The 25247-nt window shown below is 36.5% G+C and overlaps 2 protein-coding genes across 3 annotated transcripts in view; one reads left to right on the forward strand and one right to left on the reverse strand.

Annotated features, from left to right (window-relative positions):
* LOC128996389 (uncharacterized) overlaps window positions 1-25247 on the reverse strand; it is a 154523-nt gene that overhangs the window by 63075 nt on the left and 66201 nt on the right. For both annotated transcript variants that reach the window (XM_054421691.1, XM_054421692.1), the window contains exon 3: window positions 10876-10946. In XM_054421691.1, the coding sequence (XP_054277666.1) occupies window positions 10876-10946 (71 nt within the window). The remainder of the gene's footprint in view (window positions 1-10875; window positions 10947-25247) is intronic.
* On the forward strand, window positions 14742-24065 carry LOC128996388 (trichohyalin-like). Its single transcript, XM_054421690.1, has 3 exons — window positions 14742-14809; window positions 15978-16034; window positions 19189-24065. Exons 1-3 carry the CDS (start codon window positions 14768-14770, stop codon window positions 23989-23991), a joined length of 4902 nt encoding a protein of 1633 aa, XP_054277665.1. The 5' UTR covers window positions 14742-14767; the 3' UTR covers window positions 23992-24065.

Consider the following 25247-nt stretch of genomic DNA (forward strand, 5'->3'; position numbering starts at 1 on the left):
ATATAGGTATATATGTTTTTGCCGAAGCATTATTTCACAGAGCTAAGTAAATTAACATTGAACCCATCTTTGTACGAACTACATCTATAGCAATTGATGCCACAGAAACCATGACGATCCGATATACCCCCACCGCAGCAGACCTGCGAAGCGAATTTCAATTTTCTGTACAGTATCAAAAGATAAATAATGTTTAGAATCACATTATATCTTTTGTCAATGTGTGACAAATGTTTACGTAGATAATGTTTCCAACCAACACCAGGCTTCTACTTCACAACGTCAACAGGATTATTGAAGTTTCAAGTGACAAACTTTATCATCAGGGTTGATTCAAGAAATTAGTTTCCTTGTCCACATTAATTAATTATATCAATATCAATCATTTAAGATGGGGATGCCACTACATATGTGCGTAATTTAACCCAAATATGAGTTAAGGATGAGTGGCGCGATCTTGTAGTCTTGCTAGTGACTAAGGCCGACATATTCCTTAGACACAGTTGTTAATTAATAGCCCATACAGCTAATGGCAACTAAGGGACCTACAGTTTATAGTGTAATCCGAACCACATTTTTGCTTTGGTATTACGAATTGGTCTAATTATCAGGATAGTACCATTGACTATGTACTGCGGATAGTCGAAGTATTCACTAGTGCGGACGTTAATCCACACCAGGGAGTATCGCATCCACAGTGCATGCCTGTAAATATCCACAATTCGTGACATCCTAGTAGCTGGATTACAGGACGACGCCACCGTCCCAGTTAATTAAAATTCTGTAGTCAATTGACAGTTTAACAGCTGACCGGCAACCGGCAACCGTCTTTTGATGCAAGCGTGAAAATTCGGTCGACTTTGTGTATTCAGGCTCCAAAGAGTCCAATGACTCTTGTATTGCGTCTATTATACAACCTGCTTTGTGCCAAGTTAATGTAGAAGCCTATTGTAAAGAACACAAAGGGGCCCGACTGTTTTCTATCTTCAAATTAGTCTGTAACCTTCAATTGGCGCCAAAAATTGCGTCTTTGTGCTTAAAAATGACACAGGTATGTTGGTTGCCATATTGACTTATTGGGATCTTAATCAAAATTTCATTTTTTTAGAGTTATTCACAGTGTATCCGAGTCTCAATTAATTGACAGTGTAATCCAATAATGATACTATTATATGCCATCCTGATTTCTGAGTAGCTAAAAGGTGTAGCGCTTGCTAATAGTAGATAGTCCCGAGAAAAGTCAGTTCAATTATGTTAGTTCTACATGTGTGACAATTTCGGTACTTACGTATTAAACGGAGGCCACATTTTGTCAGCGCGCTGCGGCGGTTATGTTAGGTTGGGTTATCATAATAGAAAGTATAACTCGTCTGGTATCGATTCATAACGAAGCGAGGAAAGTCCTACACACATAATATTTACGATAACCCAACCTAACATAACCGCCGCAGCGCGCTGACAAAATGTGGCCTCCGTATAATACGTAAGTACCACCATTTCTTCTATCCTTGACTTTATGTTCTGATCAGCCTTCCTCGTTTCTATGCAATTTTAATTGATGTTTTTTTCTGTTTTCAGTGTATGTTCTGCATTCTCAGCCTTCCACGACGAACTATACGCCTACCGGCCTTAACTCGTAGGCACCTGAGTAACCACAACATCAACAATCTTAAATCTATTCTGAGAGAGACATCGTGGGATGCGGTTTTTCAGACCGAAAATGTAGACAAAGCATTGTCAGTGTTCATGAGCCTGTTTACTCTTGCACTGAATGAAGCATGTCCTTACAAGACTGTACGGCCCCGCCGGTCAGGGCAGAACATGATTCATTATAACCAAGACGTACTTGGACTAAAAGATGATTTTCGAATAGCCCAGGAAAGATATACACTGACTGGAAGAGATGAAGACAAGCTTGATGCTACGCAAAAGAAAAAAGTGTACGACCTAGCGCTGAAAACTATCAGGCGTGAGACCAATGCTCTGGCGATTTCCCAATCCAGCAACCGAATTAAGGGGATTTGGAACATTGTCAATTCCGAGAGAAAGGCTTGTGAGGAGAGGAGGGATGTGGTCTGGAAAATAATGAGCGAGGGTGAAACCATAGATAACCCTAAAACCATAGCAGATTGTTTCAACAGATACTTCACCACTGTTGCGGAGGACACATTAAACGCAAACAGTGATGCTGGCTTCTCAAGAACCATCCCTGTGCTTCAGCCCCTTGACCTAGAACATAACATGACCTTTCTTTATCCAGCCACTAATGAAGAAGTGTTAGCAACAGTAACTTCTCTTAAGTCGTCATCCTCGACTGGAGTTGATGACATATCCTCCAGACTCTTAAAGTCCTGTATTGAAGAACTCTGTCTGCCTCTCACATTCATAATTAACAAATCCTTATTTCAGTCCACTGTTCCACCCGAGCTGAAAATAGCAAAAGTATATCCCCTTCACAAAAAAGGCTGCAAGGAAGATATAAGCAATTATAGTAGTACAGGTAAAACTCACCTAAGAAAACATAAAAATTAGTCCATTCATGAAACTTTCAGGAAACGTAGTAATTACCATTAGGTATTGGAATCTAAAGAGTCCCTAGTGATTATGGGGGTGGAAGTACCATTTTATGGGGTTTTAAGTTTATGGGGGTAGTGATTTTGAGAAAATTTTTATTTATGGGATCCAAGCAAGTGGGGTGTCGTTTTCTATGTTTCTTAGGATGCAGAATCGAAAAAGAACATAATAAAAGCAATAAAACCGACAGTTTATCAGAAAAAGACTAATTTATGAAAAACTAATTATGACAAATTAATTAAGGTAAAATAATCCAGTTAATTAATATCAATCACCTATTACAAAATTGATCATGAGTCTGTGTCACATGTTAAAGTTGTGAGGAAAATTAACCAAGAAACTGGTAGTTACGACTCTTTAACCACCACGTGTCATATTGTTCAACAGCTACTGATGCATCATCACATTCCATGGAATCGTCAGGGTCTCTAACTCGTTCTTCTCCACAGCTTAGTAGTAGGGATGGGTAGCAGAAACATATTTTAGTTCTGGCGATGATCCTGCAACTTAGGGTGAAGATAATATATAAGACCAAGTATGTAAAACCACCCAGACCCGAATTTTGAAGGACCTTGGTCGCCCGTAATGATTACTGTTTCAACAATGATCTTGTTTTTAACGAGAGCAAAACACAACAACTTTTCTTTGGAAGGCTAAAGAATGAAGTGTCATCTCCTCCAGAAATTGAAACAGTTCTGTTCACCTTGGCGTGTAAATACCTTGGCGTAATCCTAGACGACAACTTGCGATGGGATATGCATGTGGATTTCCTCTGTCACAAACTCAGTTCTTCCCTGTTTGCTCTAAGGCGGATCAACCATGTCGCTACACCTGAAGCTACTCGTTCGGCCTACCACGCTTTGGTCGAGTCCCATATAAGATATGGAATTGTTCTATGGGGGAATTCATCTAAAGAGAATATGAGTCGGGTCCTCACCTGGCAGAAAAAAGCCATTAGAGTTCTCGGAGATCTTCAGTGGAGAGAAAGCTGCAGGAACACCTTCAAGGCACTCAAGATTCCAACTGTTGCCACTATATATATATGTGAAGTAGTTGTGTATGCAAGCAGTCAAAACAACCTCCTCAGGAACGCTGATGTACATCCACACTACACAAGAAATGCTGGAAACTACAACTTACCTGCACATGACACTTCAAGATACTCCAGGAAGCCATCATACGCCGGGGCCAAGCTTTTTAATCTCCTTCCTTCGACCATTAAGAATGGAAACTCCATGTCCCTTAAGAAGAGGATGCTACACTGGATGATCGAGAACCCTGTCTATACCATCGACGAGTTCATTGCACTCTGTGGAAGAGACTTTGACTTTTGTAAAAAATAAATGTTTCATTGTTTTATTGTAATTTTGACACCATTGCTGAGCTTAACGCTCATGTAATAAAGTATCTCTCTCTCTCTCTCTCTCTCTCTCCCCCTCTCTCTCTCTCTCTCTCTCTCTCTCTCTCTCTCTCTCTCTCTCTCTATGGAATTCCAAGTTACATCCACTCTAACAAAGGATCTTCTTTTTCATCCCAATAATTAGTCCCGTATTTGCATTCTAGTGTATCGCCACAAGTAAAACAACACCTTAATCAAGAAGGAAACGGCCAAATCGAGCGCTTCGACGGAACACTTTGGATAACAATAACTCTTGCACTGGAGACAACGAACCCACCAAGTAGGCAGTGGGAGAGTGTTCTCAATGATGCTTTGCATGATATATCTTTACTGAGTACGGCTACCAATGCAACTCCCCACGAGCGCTTTTTTTTTGCACTCTAGAAGGCGATTCAGCGGAATTGCTTTGCCCACATGGCTAAGTTTTCCTGGACCAGCACTACTAAAATGCCATAATCAGTTAAGCAAATTCAACGAGAAAGTGGTGGAAGTAGGTATTATTGTAGCCAACCTTCAGTACGCTCGTGTTCGGAATCAAAATGGACAAGCATCGAACGTGTCTCTAAAGCATTTGGCTAATCGAGGAGGTGTAAGACTTCTCAGATAAGAAACACAAGCACAAGCTATGTCCAGACATCGAATTCTCAAGAAGAAGAAGAACAATGTAATGTACAAATAAATGAAAATCTAACCGACGATTTGGAGACTAGTGAAAGTAGTGTATCAAATTTACCATCAACTTATCAAAGGCCATTCAGGGAGAAAAGACTTCCAAAGTACCTACACGATTATGCACACAGTTTTAACAGGAGAATGTGATGATTTCTACTATCAATGATTTTACATTCTGATCAGCTGTCCTAGTTTCTATGTAATTTAACTTGTTTTGTTGTTGTTATTCTGTTTTATAAGAATGTTGGTTTTTACTAAGAATAATGCATTTGTTTTGAAAAGGTTTCACATTCATTATTTCAAAATGATCTAGATTGACTTAAATTAGGCTTTTAATATACTTTCCTGGCTGAAAAACAACTGACTTTAACGAACATCACAGACCAACTCGCTCTATTCTAGACTAATCTTGCATTTACGTTTAGCTAAAAATTCGTAAAATTATCACGTCGCTGTCTTAGTGCAGTAATTAAGCGTGAAACATAAATTAGATGGTCTATAAAACGAATTTTTCTTCCAGGACCCTTATAATGGTTAAGTGGAATTTCCCAATCAATCCACATCAAAAGATGATAAAGTGCTGAACAAATTCATTGTCTTCCATGTTCCCATGTTTAGTTGGAGTAATATATTGCTTTACAAAATTGACACGAGAATAATTGTTCCTTGTAGTTTACAAAATAACTACTAGTATACTCCTGTTTATATAGAAGAACACAATCAAAGTCACTTGTTCCACACTAATTTTTCATTCACGTTTGGGTAAACATAGGTACACCTTTTGGTTGCGTCACCATCTCATAATAGTAGATGATATTGCGGTATGGTAAAATTACTTAAATTTTTATTTTGCCGTTAAATGTGGACCTATTTCATCTTCTCATTACGACTCTAGAATGACGTTCGCGCAATGTCACGCACCATGTAAAGTTCACTGACTCACTACGGACTTTCACCATCAACAAATTACTCCAAGAAAGCGCTTCACAGTCTGAGGAATTTAAAATTTAAAGGCCACATCGGCCATCAGTCTCTACAACACTTTTCATACACGGTCCTAAATGCACAAGATACACTGTTATTATACGATATAAACAATTTACTTGACTTGACATAAAACATAATTTGAAGATGACGTGTGATCGAAATTCCTTGTGGTAATGATGTTAATCTAAGTTTATTGCTCTTGCAAATAGAGAAACAACTGGGCAACCGATTTGTTGATATATATAGCTCTATGGAATCCATTTTTGGTTCAAACTCTAAGTTAGATCACGAATCATTAATAATCAACTGTATGCAATATGTTTCCAGCATTTACCAGATTCTGTTAGCCACGCCGACGCCGCTCACATGGCCAAATTAACTCCGAAACACTAATCGAACGTAAAAGCACCGACAAGTTACATTACGTAATGAGAGCTTCGTTGTAGAGAGTGCTATGACATCTCGTCTGCCCACGGGTCAGTAGGGAAGTTATTATTGGCGGTTACGTAAGGGAGGTGATTGGAAAATTGTGTAGTGGTTGACTAAAGGGTAAATAGCGTGACTATACTTGAGCCAACTCGCGGTGGACGCCGGAACGATACCTTTGGAGTTTCAGTGATGGTTGTTGTTGAGTCATCTATCTATATAAATAAAATTAGAGTTTTGTCTGTACATTGCGTAGAATCTTATAGTTTTTGGATATTTTACGTTTCATGGCCTAAGAAAGCTAACATGAGTCTTACCTCAATTTCTGTCTGACTGTCTGTCTGTATGTCATTGTGTATGTAACGTCAAATTGCCAATTTAACGTGGCCTACTCCGAGACAACTAGAACATCTATCAAGATTCAAACAATTTCAATGTATTCACTAGATTGGTGAGAATATAGCCTCACTACTTTTAAATAAAATAGTGGACGTTCAAAAACCCAATTTTGTGCGATTTTTTTCAAGTGTTCTCCCAATGTTTAACACATACGTCATTATTTATGAAATACTAATAATCTGTTTGGTAAGTACGTCATCTATGAAAAAAAAGAACAGCTATTTAGATCACGACGATTTTTCCTAGCTGTCTCTGATATGTTTATATTAATAATGTTTTTTTACAAATAGTGCAACTATTTCCGAACACGTTTTGTAAGCGAATCCAAACCAAGTTAGATTAAAACTGTTGTGCCTTCCATAACAGATTTGAAATATTGCACGAGCAAAACTGTGTAACCATGAATTAAATAAAATAACTAGGCATCATCCAGGTTGGGAACCGGAGACTCTGTGTGTATCCCGTGAATCAGTGTTGAATAGGGCTAACTTACATTTTTTGTAATCATCGTCGCCAATAGCTTACAAACAGGGTTTCCACTCATTGACGGCGTTTCAATAACGTGTAATTTATGATGCGTTCAATAACGTATGCAAATTGTAAAGTAAATACTCAAAACTGCAGTGGGTGCTGATGGATGCTGCTGTGATCTCGGAAGATCGTTTCGATTTTGTTGTGGTCGAAACAGAGGTTTACGGATGCTGCTAAACTTGCTTTTACAAAGTGTCACTTTCGGTTTATACTCACCGCTATGTGCTGCAATCGCTGCACCATGATACCAATCGGCCCATAGCCCATCTCTTGGATACGTACGCCTAACCAATTATCGATAACCACATTTTGAAGATGTGTCTTGATACCGGTACTTTTCTCTAGAATACATGGCCTAAGTTACTTAGGAAATAAAATTACAAACGTCCAAAAACACATTTTTCCGACTTTTGTCACATTTCGTCCTATGATTACTAGATATAGCAATCACTGTTTAGAGAATGTGTCATCTATTAAATAACAAACCGTTGCCCGGAAAAAGGATGTTTCTTCAAATTGTTACCGATAAGTTTACATTAAAAGTTGTTTACAAATAATGCAATTAATCTTTACAAATAAAATTAGAGTTTTGTCTCTAAATTGCTCAGAATTATATTTTTTTTTTGTTTTTACGTTTTATACATTAAAGAAGCCGAAACAAGTCTTATCTCAATTTCTGTCTGTCTGTCTGTCACCGCCCAGAATGCATTTTATGCGGCCTGCGTAAAAGAAAAGAAGACTATGTAATAGTTCATGTAATAAATAGACAATAGACAATAGACAATAGACAATTTCTTTATTACAATTTCATCAAGAAATGTTACAGCGTCAAATTTTACAGATACAAAGTGAAATGAAAAAGCCTCTTCAGTGTTGTGTGTGGTCTTGCCATGCAAAGAACTCATTTAGGGTGTAGAAAGCTTTGTCTACAAGCCATCTCCGTAGCTTCCTCTTCATCAGCAACGGGCCTCCAATTTTCAAGTGGTCTGGTAATTTGTTAAGCATCTTCACTCCTGCATACAGTGGTTTCTTTTCAAACATTGCTGTTCTGTAGCCAGGCAGCACATTTCCTGTATATCTGGTGTTGTATTCATGTATATCTCTTTGTTTAGGCGGGTCTTTGGTTACACAGTAATAAACAGTATTTAGGATGTAGATGGAAGTCACGTCAGGATGTTCAGGTTTTTGAAGGCATCTCTACAGCTTTGTTCTTTACTTATGCCTGCTGTTATTCTGATAGCCCTTTTTTGCATAACCAGGACCCGGTTAAGATTGTCCATAGTGGATCCACCCCAGACAGTGATACCATAGCGTATATGATATAAATAAGCGTAAATCATGTTTTAATAGTTAAATTATATTCAAAGGATTGGCGAGAGTGTCTTTAGCCATTAAAATATAGTCTCACGATTTTGGAAATAAAAAAATACAATCAAAACCATAATTTTGTACTGAATCTTGTCAAGTTTTCTCTCAATATTTACAACCGGAAAAAGACCGTGAATCAGTGTACAGGACTGTGAAATTTACATTTTTTTAATCATCAGCTCCAAAAGCCTACAATCAAGGTTTCCACTCATTAATGGCGTTTCGAATGCTGTTGTGTCAAGTAAAAAATCACAACTACACAGGGCGATCGCGGATGTTGTGGATCTCGGAAGATCTTTGCGATTTCTTTTTTCATCGTAAAAATCGCTTTTCCAACAACGTGCCACTTACGGTTTCGACTTACCACGATTGCGCTGCTATCGTTTGACCAAACCACCTATAGGCCTGTAGTCCATATCCTATTGGTACGTAGGACTACCCAATTATCTACAACCAAATTTCGACGACGACTCTCGGTACCGGAACTTTTCCCAAGAACCAGCTTAATGTTAAGTTAATCATTAGGCCTAATTATCAAATAGAACAAAAAACTATTTATATCCGGGTGACATTCAATTGCAAAGCATTTGGTTTGGCTTGAGGTTTCAAGCCAACAACGACAGCTGTCAGATATTGTTTTCTCGAATGTTGTAAGTATTCCTATAATAGGTTTGCAAACATATATGGAAAACTGCACAATTAATATTCATCCATCTGTTGATCTGAATATAATAAGGTTTCAACTGACTACAAGATCCCCGTACGTAGAACGGTCATACAGCTAGTTAACTATAAACCACGCAGTATATTAATAAGCTCAGTATGCCAACGCTACCAGATAATGTATCCTTATTTTGGACCCATTGTGTACAATAAGCTGCCCGAGAGCATAACATCAGTTGTATGATAATTTAATAACTGTTAGTCTAGATAATGCTGGTGAGAATATCAATGGATTATTTAGTGTGCAAAAAATAGAGTTCAGTTGAAAAGAAACGGATTGCAGTACATTTAATCAACTTTTTTGTACCATTTTTCCTCCAGAGAAAAAAATTTATTTATTTAAAACATTTTAATAATTGAAATAGAATAGAATGGATGTTTGGGATACAGTGTTCCCCTTGTATTCAGAAGATTGTCGGTTCAACCCGGACATATTTTAATAGCTTGTTGATGGGTTAAAACTGGACCCGGCCCTTTTTCAATTAGGTTTTGCACAAATGACCCTGGACAGAAACAGCTGATCTTAGTCGATAACAAAGATAAACAGGTCATGTCTCCCCGTTCTACACTATTCCACTCAAATCCGGCTACCTTTTTATCTCAATTCTATGACATTTCAAAAATTCAACGTACGGTTTGTGAAAACTTACACACCGACGCATACAAACTTGAAATGATGACAACACTTTCAAGGTGGTTCAAATGGATCTTATGACGGTTGACAAAGAAATACAGACAGATGATGCTACAGAACGTGATGACATCTCTAGGAATGTTGCAGCTGCAAATTATGACAAGAGGTAATGCAAATAAGACAATGACTCATAATAACAACTCTAGTGAGTGGGCTAGGGGGGAGAGGTCACTGAAAGGTCTAGGTCGGCTGCAACCTGCTATTAGATTTGGATTGGGAGCAGCGATATTTGGGTATTGGAGTTGCGTAAGAGGTATTGTTTATCCTCACCCAGATTGGCCTTCTTTCCTTCATTAAGTAAATAGTAAAAGTGTATGCTTTTCAAGAGTTTCGAGTTTTAGCGTTTTACACTTAGTTGTGAAATGTACGGGTTCGATCCTCAATATTTATGTACAATAGAAGGGGCTTAGACCACTTTCCTTTAAACGCGTTGGAATCTTTTACATACAATTCCACTAGTAGACAGTGAAAAATGTAACTGAATTAAATCAGTTATTAAATACGGTGTAAACATCTTTGTAGTAATCCACGGATTGCAATGAGCAAACAGTTTGGCACTTTAAATGCGTTCTCATCAGGGTTTACAGGAATAAATATTTATAATAATTACCATAGGGTGAAGAAGATTTTTGATTTATATGTTTACATCGATGAAGTACATTGACGCATACGCACCAAAACGCCTACTCAAACAAGGAAAAAGATACTCACATTAACATTAGCTGATTATGAAAGACCGACCACTGGAGGAGGTTGACTTTCAGAAAATGTTCTCAAGGATCGTGTGACATTTCAGATATTTTGAGTATCAACTTGAATTTAATTATTTGGAATTTATAATAAGAATGAAGCCTCCGGTTCAAAGATAAAAGGTCAGTCTTACGCTTTATAATTAATCATTGGTCTTTAAATAAAAGGTCATAGGTAAAGTTAAATAAACAGCTGATGTTAATCATTAACATAGCGACACAGATAAACCCACCCCTGCATTCACATTCACATGTCTTGGTAAAACTTCCATTGACTATCCTGAAGATATCACCTAGTTTGCATGAAGTATTAATTGCAGAGTACAAGATGCAGATTTGACTTAGATACTCACCCTATGAGGATACGCCAGATGCCACGTTATGTTGAAGGTCGATCCTGATAGAAGACTCGTCCTTACTGATCCTGAAACAAGAAACTCCCGTGAGACATTGAAATTAGGTACATCATTTTTGCTGGTTGCATGTTGCATATTATTGTCTATTTATGGTTCTTTGTTAGTGTATATACATTTATTTATTTATCAGTTATTTATTTATTCATCCATAAGTAATATAGTTATTAAAAACTAGTTTAAAACTATTTCAATTGTGTTTTTTTTTAATTTTTATGTGTAGGTATCAAAGTTGTATGCTGTTTGCTGTAGGATAGTTGTCATGCATGTAGTTTATGTTATTGTGTATTAGTGCCGTATGTAATTGGCTGTTAAGCTGTAAAAGAGCACTTAATAAAGAATTTTGAATTTTTGAATTTTTGAATTTTTGAATTTTGAATCATCGACTCAATGTTGCACCGCTTACGTGTATACACAGCATAAATGCTACGAGAGCAGTAATCATCGTTCAAAACTGCTTGTGCATAATGGATCAAGACTCTCCATTATGGATTCAGCCTTGTGGACCAGCTGAAGATATCCTATTCTTTGAGGTTAACACCCCCTTCGAACCTTGATGAATTGGATTGTATTCCTCACCATCGTCAATTCACTGTTTATTTGTCAGTAGATTGAAAAAAAAACAATTAATTTTATCCATTTAGCTAGTTTTGAATGTCAACGTGTGTCTGGCCAAAACTAATACTGCGAATATCAATATAGCTTGATTATTATCAATTGAAAACGCAGGGCCTGGGTACAAGCAGATATTGTACGGATATTCATCAGTAATCCAAACATTTAAAATTCTCAAAACGAAGGAAGACCATCGTAAATCTGTACTAGAGTAGCTAAAGGCGACAGCAACTATAATTTGAAGCAATAACTCAGAACAGGAGACTACCTTAACGGGTAACGTTTTCTAATAAAACAGGACCCACCGTTATGATCGGCTTGGCAAATTAAACCGGAGTTGCGCAGTGCTAAACCAGTCGGGTGTTTATTTACGGGGTACAAACTCTACAATCACGAATTTTCAAAATCGCCGAGCTTCAAAATCACCTGTTGCGTCACCAGAGAAAGCGAAGAAGCTCCGAGACGTTATCCTTGACGTGGAATGCGGACTCATGTGCCTGAGCATTAATAAGTACCTAAGGCTGTTTGCCTTAGAAGACATTTTCCTGTCCTTGATGGCTATTTCATTGCATCAGGGGCTTGCTGCATCCAAAGTAAACACTTACTGCATTGAGTGCATGTCATCCAAGTTGGTTTTCCCGTGTTCCTTTAGGACTAAAAAGATGTATGTATGTGCTTCCCTGTCCAATATTTGTTTTAATCGTCATTTTAGTCCATCACTGCGTATGATAATTTAAGTGAGACAGTAAGTATATTCCTTGCTTCGGTGTTATGTGGTAAATGGGATAAATATTCGTGAAAATTTGGGTCTATATAGATAAACTAACCCAACCTAAATGAATTAGGTTAGGCATTGATAACCTAACGGGGCCAAAGGATGGTAGGTTAGGCAGAGAAAACCTAACCTAACCAAAGGACGTTAGATTAGATAGAGGCAAACTAACTTAACTAAAACGTTAGGTTGCATAGAGATAACCTGAGCTAACAGATGTTTGGTTAGGCAAAGATAACCTAACTGGGCCAAAGGATGTTGGGTTGTTTAGTCATTGACAACTGAACTTAACCAAAGGACGTTAAGTTAGATAGAGATAACCTAATTTAGCTTACATATATTACAGGTATTATTAGGCCGATGGAAATGTGATGAACATAATCATCGTCATTTAGGTGGAACAAACACCAAAGTGACCTTACCTTCTCCATTTGGCGAAGGTATTTTTGAAGAATAATTAAAAAAACAAAACATAAAGGATACCTATGAATATTAAATTAGAAAGAGATTTCCTATCCTTGGCCGAAGATGTTAAACTAGGTAATCTTCTGGCCTATCCAAAGGATATTTAGGGAACTCTTCAGCAGGTTCGTGTACAAATATTCCGAATGAAGCCATAATGTTCTACCTCCACACCTAAACAATAGAAAAAAGTAAAGTTCTCACAACTTTGTTGCTGCTTGGTACAAACATTGACTATAACAGAAAATTCTGTGTATAGTCAATGGTACAAATTAGCTTTTGTCATAATTGAAAAAAAAGAAAATAGTGCTGCACCCTATTGGCAAACCTTATAACTTTTTAATGCTATTGAATATCATAGAACCAACTTGTGTAGTTGAAACAGCTGACAAAATTCTTTAATTCCATTTAAATATGAATCTATATAATTAATACGCTACACGAAAGTTTGTCGGTTGAACTCCTCCGCCATTTCTTAACCGATTTTATCCATTGACGTCTCATTGGAAAGAGCGTGTCACGTAGATTTGCAAACTGACCTTACATTTTTGAAAAAGTCCCTTGGGCTCTGCCCCAGTGGCTTTAAAAGTTCCCATGTTATCCTTATGAAGAACATAGTTGTTTACATTTTGATCAGCTGTATAATTTTATTGCTGTTATTTACTTTTCAATTCAATGAAACACATTGAGTACATTTATTTACTATTTGAGTTTGTGTAAACATAACCCCCAAGACGGATCGTGTTAGTATGGTTGTATCTTAAATTTGTGTATTTATCGTTGTTTTGTGTCGCTATGATGGATTGTGTTAGCATGATTGTAACTTAAATTTGTGCATTTATCGTCGTTTTGTGTAGCTATAATTTGTTTATTATTTGTTGTTTATTTCTTTTAAATGTCTCCGACGCAACGACAACGAAACATAGACAGGAGGCGCAATCGTGATAACGACCGCAACTACAGAACAGTGGCGCGTAATAGGCTTAACTCATCAGCTTAACAGTCTCAACATGAACCTGGAAAACTTCAACTATTTGGTTACGAATGCGCCCTTACACTACCCCAAAACGACTTTTCGTTCTCAATTGGCCCTCTATTAATGACCTGTGTTGCCTGTACAGCGAGGCATTTTGAGAAGGAGAGAACCGTCCGGAATGCTTTAGGTTTATCAATAACGAAGATAAACAGGGTCTGAGTTACACAACGGCAATATTTGAGTTGACTCTTTTAAATTCATTGTAAATATGACTGTTATTCAATCTGAAATAACTCCTGTAATACTTTGTAATTGCTCGAATTCGAGCAACATGTACACTAGTATTCATAAAACATTGAAAACTCTAGAGCCACTGGGACAGAGCCCAAAAGAATTTTTGAGATAAGAATATGTCTATATGTTCTGAGAATTTTGAATTTGAATTTATGTTTGAGAAGTTTGTGTATTTTTAATCGGAAATGTGAGCTATCACCATGCCAAATTTCAACCAAATCCGACCAGCAATTAATGCGTGATTGAATTTCAAACAAACAAACACACAAATTTCACATTTCTAATATTACTAAGATCGGCGGAAATCTATTTTTAAGCCTATGCTAGTTGTGTAAAATTATTAGGTGGTTAATCTTATGATATTCCTATTTGTACGGGTTTATTATTCCTCACTATCAATGTAAAAAAGGATGTTAGAAATAAGCTTCATAGTTTGTCTAAAAATTGTATCAATATTTATGTGGAAGTACATCAACTATTTGAGTCGTGGAAGCTAACAACACGACGGTTATCGTCTCCTGCAGTCTTCATCAACATGTAAAATATTAACGTGGAAAAGAAAATATTACAGTTATCTTAATTTTGTACTTTTCAAGTTGAGTGCAAATACTTAAAACAGATACAAACTAAATCTCTTGTAACTGTACACCAAGAGGCACGTACGTTTTGGTCACATGTTTAGAAATTCTCACGTCTCCAGTTATAATTCAACCATGAGGGTAAAATGTTTGCTGCTGGTTCTATTTTTTGTTTATGTAAGTAAAGAGTTTTTTTCACGTTACTCAGCTTTATTGTAATAGCAATTTTATAGTGCACTATGAATTTAACAATCAACCAAAAATTGTCAGTGCGTTGTACAAGCGGATGTTTGCAACACTTTCCATAAAATATTATGTCAATTTCGTTGGTAAACTAAGCTATCCTAAGTATTGAATTTTGTACTCGTTAGTTTTAAATCGAACGATTTTGTAAGCTCAATGGGTGTTTGTCAAAATTATCTGTTTTGTTTTTTTCCGTATCTCGTAAGAAAGTAAAATTATTTAGTTACTTTTTCGTTCACTATATTCTTAGATGAAAACAGCAAACAGCTGTTATTTTCTGACGAGATTTCAAATTGATTTTTAAGTAGGCCTATCAGGAGCTATATTTACAGGCTGTAGCAATTATAAAATCAAACACAGCATCAATACGCCACTAACCAGTAACCATGCTACTGTCAAAATTATTTTTCTCTTAGTTCTAGTTCCATGATGAAGTACTATAATAAAAGATTACATCAAGATTATATCAAAGAATAATTTGTATCTTATTTCTATGATATGGCACAAAAATACATATTTAATAGTATGTTTACCTTTCAATGTGGTTCAGTAAACGATGGAAATCAGTACTGTACTCGCCATCGGGACACCCTGTATCTTGTCTGTGTCTAGTCAGTCGGTGATTCAATTCAACAATTTAATTTTTTTTTATTCTAGAACTGGTCACAAATCTAACATTGGAATGGAACGTCAAGTTCTATTAATCGTCTCAACGCATAAAGCGATATTTTGGGTATTTCGTACAGAAGTGATTTTAAAAGTAACATAATGTAGGTGATTCTCATTGTGACACAAATTAATTTTATCAAAAAGGTAAAGAATATCTCTAGATAAGTTGTCTCTACTAGAAATACCGTAAGCAACACATTCATTAAGATTATACGATTGAAAACAATATAACATATATAAGAAAAAATACTAGAAAAAATATAAAAGAAAATAATATATAAGAACGAATTCAAAAGGTCACTACATGATTTTTTTTATATAGTCGAAATAAAAACTTACCTCCTGATATAATAATAACGTGTTAAAATTATATAAAACAACTCTAATTTTATCCTTAAAAAATTTGTATTAGTAACTAAGTCAATTGTTTTAGGTACATTCTTTACCAGACCAAAGGCCTTGTCGATGTCCTGGCGGATGCAAAAACAAGGTTTGTATTATTGCAACTTTGGACACGTACTTTATTCCCCTGGAATTTTACCGCCTGGGCAAAGCTGACGTCACTATGACGTAATCACTTGAGCGCTCTAAAGTTTGTTCGCGGGCGGAATTTGATCCCCGCGGATTTGGAAGTCTTATGAAAATAGACAGAGCGTGAAAACCGGAATTTTACCCCCTGTCGATATAACTAGCGTTTAGGCAACTGTAGATGTTCGGCCCGGATTTTTAACCCTGGATTTTTACCCCCGGATTTTTACCCCCGGAATGTTACCCCCAGCCAGATATAGAAATTAAAGAAGAAAATTAATAATTATCAATAATTTCTATATCTAGCCAGGGGGTAACATTCCGGGGGTAAAATTCTGGGGTTGAAAATCCGGGGTTAAAAATCCGAGCAGTTGGAATTTAATAGTGGTAAACATTTTATTATTAAGTAGCCTATCTTAATTTATTTGTAATCTCAACTATGTAAACAGGTTTCGCTGCTTAATTTTAATATTCGGGATTTGGGTTTGGGGCCAACTGTTGGATAATATGTACAGTATGTATAACAAACTGAGTATCTCATTTAAATGATAATTGGGGAACATTTCTTAAACGATTTATTATACTACCGTGGAAAAAAATGTATTTAGTTTCTGTCGTACAATAACACAATATGCCTTTTTGTTTTATCAAGGCACAAACTATTAGCTATTTATGGTTTTTACTGAGAATGGTCATCGAAATACCTTTTGTAAAATGTAGTTGTAGGCATCCGGCAAAAATTATTCGACCAATTGTTGTGTTGATTACTGCAAGAAACCCAAAAGTGTGTATATAGGCTACATATTAACCAACAGTTAGCCCCAAAACTCGAATCCCGAAACTCGAATATTAAAATTAAAATTAAAATGAAAAACCTGTTTGATTAGTTAAGCAGGCTACAAATAAATTAAGAAAAGCTACTTAATATTAAAATGTTTACTATTAAATTAAAACTTAAAGTAGAAAATTAATCATTCTCTCTTATTTCTATATCTAGCCAGGGGGCATAATTCCTGAGGTAAAAATCCGCGGGGTTAAATTTAGGGGGTAAAAATCCGGGCCGTACATTTCGAGCTGACCTCATGAAGGGGTAAAAGTCCGGGGGTAAAATTCCGGCCCGTACACTCTAGGTTTTTATAATTTGATGTGTTCTGATTAAATTCACAACCGTGAAAATATAAGTTTAATTCTACCTATAATCCATCGAACTGATGTTGTGCAACTCAAAAGTTCTCGGCCGGAATTTTATCCCCTGGTTTGTGACGTCAGTTTTGCCCAGGGGATAAAATTCCAGGGGGATAAAAATCCGCTACCCCGTAATTATCCTATTTAGATATTGAAACACATTAAATTGTATTAGTTTATTAGGTTAGTTATATTAAACATTATTTATTATGTATAAAGATCGGCCTTGTTATTTAATTCAGATGTTTTACAATTTGAATTGTTTCAATTATCTCAATAAAACTACAAAAAAAAAACTATAAAAAAATTGTTTTCTACAAGACAAATATTTATAAGCTTAAGAGACCACTTTGAACATCTATAATGAGGACTAGCAAACTCAACGATTCGTCAAGCAACCAAACAAATAAATCTTTATTTGCTGAACCATACACCAAATACATTTCTTGAAAAAAGATAAAGGTGGATTAATGTTAAGTTTGTGAATGGATTGAGGTAAACTACTATTGCGTAAGACAGTTGTTGTGAACATTTATGTTTAATTCGATTATTTCATGAATTCAAAAATGATATTATATTATCTTGTAACTCATGCATTGAAGCTACAACAGATAAATTAATAATTCTAAAAAAGATTTCACCAGTCGATTTTTTCTGCATAAATATGGCGAGCGCATTGTATACCTTGTGTAGCTCGGTAACTGGGTAGCGGATTTTTATCCCCCTTGGAATTTTACCCCCTGGCCAGATATATAAATTAGTGGGAATGGTTAATTCTCTTTATTCGGTTTACATTTAATAGTAAACATTTTATTGTTAAGTAGCCTATCTTAATTTATTTGTAACACCAACTAATCGAACAGGTCTTTAATTTTAATTTTGAGATTCGACAATCAGAATTCGATCATTGAAGCCAACTGTTGGATTATGTTATCAAAATTAAACAGCGATTTTTTTTACTTAGTTGAGATTACAAGATAAATAAATAAAGATAGACTACTTAATAATAAAATGTTAACAATGAAATAAAAATAGATAAAAGAAAATCAATAATTCTTAATAATTTCTATATCTGGCCAGGGGGTAAAATTCCGGGGTTTAACATCCGGGCCGTACTTCTACAGTTGTCTAAAAGCTAGTTATATGGACACGGGGTAAAATTCTGGGTTTTATCGCTAATCTAATTAATCATGCTCTGTCTATTTTAATTAGACTTTCAAATCCGCGGGGGTAAAATTCCGCCCGCGAACAAAGTTTTGAACGCTCAGGTCATACGTCATAGTGACGTCAGCTTTGCCCAGGGGGTAAAATTCCAGGGGGATAATATTCCGGCGACCCTCGGTAACAACAATCAAAAGGTTGCCAGTTCGACCCTGGAAAAGATCTGAAGAATGTTGACGATCCGGAACTGGGCCTAGCTGTCTATGAGAATAAATTGAAATTTCAGTAATTGATAGCTAAAAGCACACCTATTCTCAGTCACTTTAAATCTATAAGGATTAGACAGTTCAATTTAAGCCATATTAAATAATGTTTACTTTCGGGACAGTAAGTTACATAGTTTGTATTATGTTTATGATCCATACAGAGTGTTTGTTCTAGTATTCCACTCCATTCCCGCACCGCATTCGTACTCAGCTTAAAATAGGTATCCAAGTGTGTGCCTCTATTAAACAATTTATTAAACTGATGAAACCCGATTCCATATTCAAAATAAAATAAAAAGTACTCTGTGACTTATACACCTTAAAGAAGTATTATTCGTATCTAATTATTGATACTCCCAGAAATCGGATTATTTTATGGGCGTCCTCAATCTAGGACAGTTGTTGAATACTTAAGTCGTTGTAACAGAATGTTTATGGATCTCTATTAAATGAAATCGAATTTATCGTTATGATAAAACAACTTAAAACTAATGATTTTTCCAGGATTACTCGGGTTCATGCGAGCACGGAGGAAGAAACCCTGAGAAGTCACAGTGGCGAGTGGAGGGGGAAAGATGCGCAAATAAGTTCTGTATGGGCCTATTGTGCAGAACTGTCTCAGGTAAGAATGAATGCAAATCGTATATCAGGCGAGCAGAAGACAATATGAACCATCTGATCAAACTGTATGAGGCCCGTCAGAGAGAAAAGTATCCACACAGTATTGACGAGGATTACGAGGTTATACGATCATACGGCGATGACAGAGTGACATCTCAAACTCCTCATGCAGGGAAAGAGGCCTCCAAGCAGGATAATAAATTGTATGGATCACATGAGCAAGAAAACCCCTATAAGGACGGTGAATATACGATTGTAAATAAAGAGTGTGGAGTGGTAAATATCAATGTGCATAAACATACATACGAGTGTCAAGGGAAGATTTCTGGGGAAAAACAGAATAAAGAATTCTACGATGGATACAAAAATCAACACGTGAAAGAAAAGGGAAAAGAACGTAAGGAAAATGAAGACATCTCGGAACACACAGAAGAATATGAAGGATACAACGGGGAACGTATTAAATTAAAAGATACAATGCCTGAAAAATATGAGCGAAAAGAGTCCAGTAAAGAAAATTATCAATTTGGTAAAAATGAACATCGGGAAAAGGGAAGATACCAAAGTGACCACTACGAAGGATCCAACACAAACAACAATTCAGGACACTACGAAGATGAAAACCACGGTAAGGAATATGACCGTGATAGACCCTACAAAAAGGGATACGAAAGTGAAAACCGTCACAAAAAGGGATATAGCCGTGAAGAAGGCGACGATGAAGAACATGTCCATGAAAAATACCACAATAAAGAAGATGAAGGGAAGAATAAAAAATACGACCATGAAGGGCAAAACGATGGACACTACCGTAAGAAATACGACCGTATAGGAAACATCGATGTAGAATATGACGATGGTCACAAAGATAAGGAATATGACCGTAATAGGCACCACAATAAAGGAGAAGGGCGTGATAAATATAACGATAAGGGAGACACGCGCTATCGGCACTACAAGAAATCCAACAATGAAATGCACGAAAAGGAATTGGTACATGACAAAAACCATAAAAATGATCATTATAGACACCACAATGACGACAACTACCATAAAGGAGAAGACGATGAGAGATACGGCCATAAAGAAGACGACAATGGAAAATTATACCGTAAAGAAGACACCGATGAGCAATACGACAAGAAAGAAGACGGTAGTGCAAAATACGGCCGCAATGAAGGCAACGACGAGAGACACAATTATAATGGACACCATGTGAAAACTAAAGATAAAAATCAAAATCAAAAGGATTACCATTGGGACAATCAGGATGACCAAAGAAACTCAGATCACAAAAACGAAAACCAAAAGATACAGAAAGACAAAAATAAAGAAGAAGAAAAATTGGAACGTTATATGAAATATCACACAAACGATGAACACAAGGAACAAAATTATCATAAGGAGCACAATATGAACCATTACGAAAAGGAGAATGACAAGGAGCATCAAAACGGTGATAACCAGTATATAGGGGTAGAAAACAAAGAAAATGACTCGTACTATCTCAAAAAAGATGAACGAAACGACAAATACAAGAATTACAACAAAAAGAAACACGAGATGGACCATCATGACGGGGATAACCACAAAACAGGGAAACACAACAAGGGACATGACTCGAACCATGGCAAAAAAGAGGAAGGCAAGGAACAACACGACAAATACAAACATTACGATAAAAAGAAAGACGAGATGGACCATGACGAAGGGGATAGCGACAAAATAGGAAAACACAACAAGGGACATGAAACGAAACATCACAAAAAAAATGAACGCAAGGAGCAACACGAAAAATACAAGCAATACGACCAAAAGAAACACGAGATAGACCATCACGACGGGGATAACGACAAAATAGGGAAACATGACAAGGGACATGACTTGTACCATCACGAAAAGGAGAATCGTAAGGAACAACACGACAAATACAAGCATTACGACAAAAAGAAACATGAGATAGACCATCACGGCGGGGATAACGACAAAATGGGAAAACACAACAAGGGTCATGACTTGTACCATCACGAAAAGGAGAAACGCAAGGAACAACACGACAAATACAAACATTACGAAAAAAAGGAACACGAGATGGGCCATCACGACGGGGATAGCGACAAAATAGAGAAACACAACAAGGGGAATGACTCGTATCATCACGAAAAGGAGAATCGTAAGGAACAACACGACAAAAACAAGCATTACGACAAAAAGAAACACGAGATAGACCATCACGGCGGGGATAACGACAAAATAGGGAAACATGACAAGGGACATGACTTGTACCATCACGAAAAGGAGAAACGCAAGGAACAACACGACAAATACAAACATTACGAAAAAAAGGAACACGAGATGGGCCATCACGACGGGGATAGCGACAAAATAGAGAAACACAACAAGGGGCATGACTCGTACCATGACGAAAAGGAGAATCGTAAGGAACAACACGACAAATACAAACATTACGAAAAAAATGAACACGAGATGGACCATCAAGACGGAGATGATCACAAAATAGGGAAACCCAACAAGGGACATGACTTGTACCTTCACGAAAAGGAGAAACGCAAGGAACAACACGACAAATACAAACATTACGAAAAAAAGGAACACGAGATGGGCCATCACGACGGGGATAGCGACAAAATAGAGAAACACAACAAGGGGCATGACTCGTATCATCACGAAAAGGAGAATCGTAAGGAACAACACGACAAATACAAACATTACGACAAAAAGAAACACGAGATAGACCATCACGACGGGGATAGAGACAAAGTAGGGAAACACAACAAGGGGAATGACTCGTATCATCACGAAAAGGAGAATCGTAAGGAACAACACGACAAAAACAAGCATTACGACAAAAAGAAACACGAGATAGACCATCACGACGGGGATAGAGACAAAATAGGGAAACACAACAAGGGGCATGACTCGTATCATCACGAAAAGAAGAATCGTAAGGAACAACACGACAAAAACAAGCATTACGACAAAAAGAAACACGAGATAGAGCATCATGGCGGGGATAACGACAAAATACGGAAACATGACAAGGGACATGAGTCGAAACATTACAAAAAAGATGAACGCAAGGAACAACACGAAAAATACAAGCATTACGACAAAAAGAAACACGAGATAGACCATCACGACGGGGATAGAGACAAAATAGGGAAACACAACAAAGAGAATGACTCGTATCATCACGAAAAGGAGAATCGTAAGGAACAACACGACAAATACAAACATTACGAAAAAATGGAACACGAGATGGGCCATCAAGACGGGGATAACCGGAAAATGGGAAAACACAACAAGGGTCATGACTCGTACCATGACGAAAAAGAGGACAAAAACCACAAACAACATGACAAATATAAGCATGGTGACAAAAAGAAACATGTCATGGACCATGACAACGGGGATAACCATACAATAGGGAAACCCAAAAAGGGACATGACTCGAACCATGACAAAAACGGCAAACACAAGAAACAAGATGAGAAATATAAGCATGGTGACAAAAAGAAACATGACACGGACCATCATAACGTGGATAGCCACAAAATAGGGAAACCCAACCAGGGACATGACTCGAACCATGACAAAAACGGCAAACACAAGAAACAAGATGAGAAATATAAGCATGGGGGCAAAAAGAAACATGACACGGACCATCACAACGGGGATAACCACAAAATAGGGAAACCCACCAAGGGACATGACACGAAGCATGACGAAAAGGGCAAACAACAGAATCAACATGAGAAATATAAGCATGGTGACAAAAAGAAACATGACACGGACCATCACAACGGGGATAACCACAAAATAGGGAAACCCAACAAGGGACATGACTCGAACCATGACGAAAAGGGCAAACAACAAAATCAACATGAAAAAATAAAACATGGTGACAAAAAGAAACATGACACGGACCATCACAACGGGGATAACCACAAAATAGGGAAACCCAAAAAGGGACATGACACGAAGCATGACGAAAAGGGCAAACAACAGAATCAACATGAGAAATATAAGCATGGTGACAAAAAGAAACATGACATGGACCATCAAAACGGGGATAACCACAAAATAGGGAAACCCAACAAGGAACATGACTCGAACCATGACGAAAAGGGCAAACAACAAAATCAACATGAAAAAATAAAACATGTTGACAAAAAGAAACATGACACGGACCATCACAACGGGGATAGCCACAAAATAGGGAAAGCCAACAAGGGCTATGACTTGAACTATCCCAAAAAGGAGGAACAGAAACAAGAACATACAAATAAAAATAGCGATAAAAAAGATAATTACATATCGAAAGAACAAACTTATAACGAGCTCCTTAAGAAACAGGATTTAAAACAGCGTGAACGCTACTCGGGAGATGACGATGGGAATCAGGGCAGTATAATTCACGAATATCAGGCAAACCAATACAAGAAACAGGATGATAAGAAAAGCGTTGGGGCTGAACATGAGGACAAAAAGATAACTGATATGGGAAGTGATGCGGGGAAAAATGTACATGAAAATGAAGACGTAAATATACATAAGGAGACTGGGGAGAAAGATGATTCTGGGGAAGAAACTATGAAAGAGATGAAAGTCTCATCTTTTGAGTCTTGGTCTTCATCATCCGAAGAAACATCTGTTAGGGATTGATTCACATAGTTCTCTTTTAAGTAGTTAGCGTATTTAAATATAATTGTGCAATAAAGATACTTAATACAAAAATTCGTTTCTTGTTAATATTTTTGATATCCAAAGGTGTCAGGTTACATAATGACGTCAACATTTTGAAATATTTAAGTTGTTGTATTTGGTTTTTTTCTATTCTGTTCATCATTTAAAAACGTTTTTATTAGCTCGCACTCTTGTCCAGTACAAATTTTGCAATCAATTTTATACTAACTTCCCGATGAGCTAGAGACTTGAAACTTAGCTCACAAATGGAAGACAATGCAATATTATATAATTTAATTTTCATATTTCCTTTGGGCTACGCCCCATTGGCTTATTTTTATTAACTCGCTTTCTTGCAAATGTTGATACTTCCCGGTGAGCTAGAGACTTAAAACTTGAAATATAGCTCACAAATGGATGACAATACAATATTATATCATTTAATTTTCATATTTCCCTTGGGCTACGCCCCATGGGCTTGTTTTTATTATCTCGCTTTCCAACAAATTTTGATATCAATTTTAAACTAAGTTCCCGATGAGCTAGAGACTTGAAATTTGAAACATAGCTCACAAATGGATGACAATGCAATGTTATATCATTTAATTTTCATATTTCCCTTGGGCTACGCCCCATGGGCTTCCAAATTTTCCATGTTTACATTTTGAAAGAATGTAAATATATCAATTAATTTAAGTCAGCTGTAAATGCTTAAATTTGACAGTTCGAAGAGCAGAGGTTAAGAGTTAAGAGGTACAGGCATAGATAAATCATATCATGGTACAGGTTATGCTCCCAAGAGATTCTTTATAAACTATAACTAAAAAGTATAAAATAATTTATAAATAAAAAACTTTTTTAAGACAATACGTTTTTAAACGCACTAAAAAGTAGAAAATAATTTATAAATATGTGGAGAGTACAAATACTTGTAAGATTTAAAACGAAAAACGTGGGGTGCATGCAATTGATAATAATACATTTGTTCAATATGTGAAGGTAATTGTAAATAATTATCTATCACCTACTTCACCCCACGTTTTTGTTTTAAATCTTACAAGTATTTATGCTCTCCACATATCTGTAAATTATTTTCTACTTTTTAGTGCGGTTAAAAACGTTTTGTTTTAAAAAAGTTTTTTATTTATAAATTATTGTATACTAAATTCACAAACAATATATATTTAAAGATAAATACAAGTCAAATACCACTCACTCACTGATCACTATACTCT

Source organism: Macrosteles quadrilineatus, unplaced genomic scaffold, assembly GCF_028750875.1.
Source record: "Macrosteles quadrilineatus isolate MER2022 unplaced genomic scaffold, UCM_ALF_1.0 Scaffold_6__1_contigs__length_79288215, whole genome shotgun sequence".
Taxonomy (NCBI): Eukaryota; Metazoa; Arthropoda; class Insecta; order Hemiptera; family Cicadellidae; genus Macrosteles; species Macrosteles quadrilineatus.

Bases quoted from the DNA above. Each gene is read 5' to 3' on its own strand.
- LOC128996388 (XM_054421690.1), top strand. From the start codon at position 14,768: ATGAGGGTAAAATGTTTGCTGCTGGTTCTATTTTTTGTTTAT. The intron at 14,810-15,977 runs GTAAGTAAAGAG...CAATTGTTTTAG, and splicing joins TGGTTCTATTTTTTGTTTAT to GTACATTCTTTACCAGACCA. The intron at 16,035-19,188 runs GTTTGTATTATT...TGATTTTTCCAG, and splicing joins CTGGCGGATGCAAAAACAAG to GATTACTCGGGTTCATGCGA.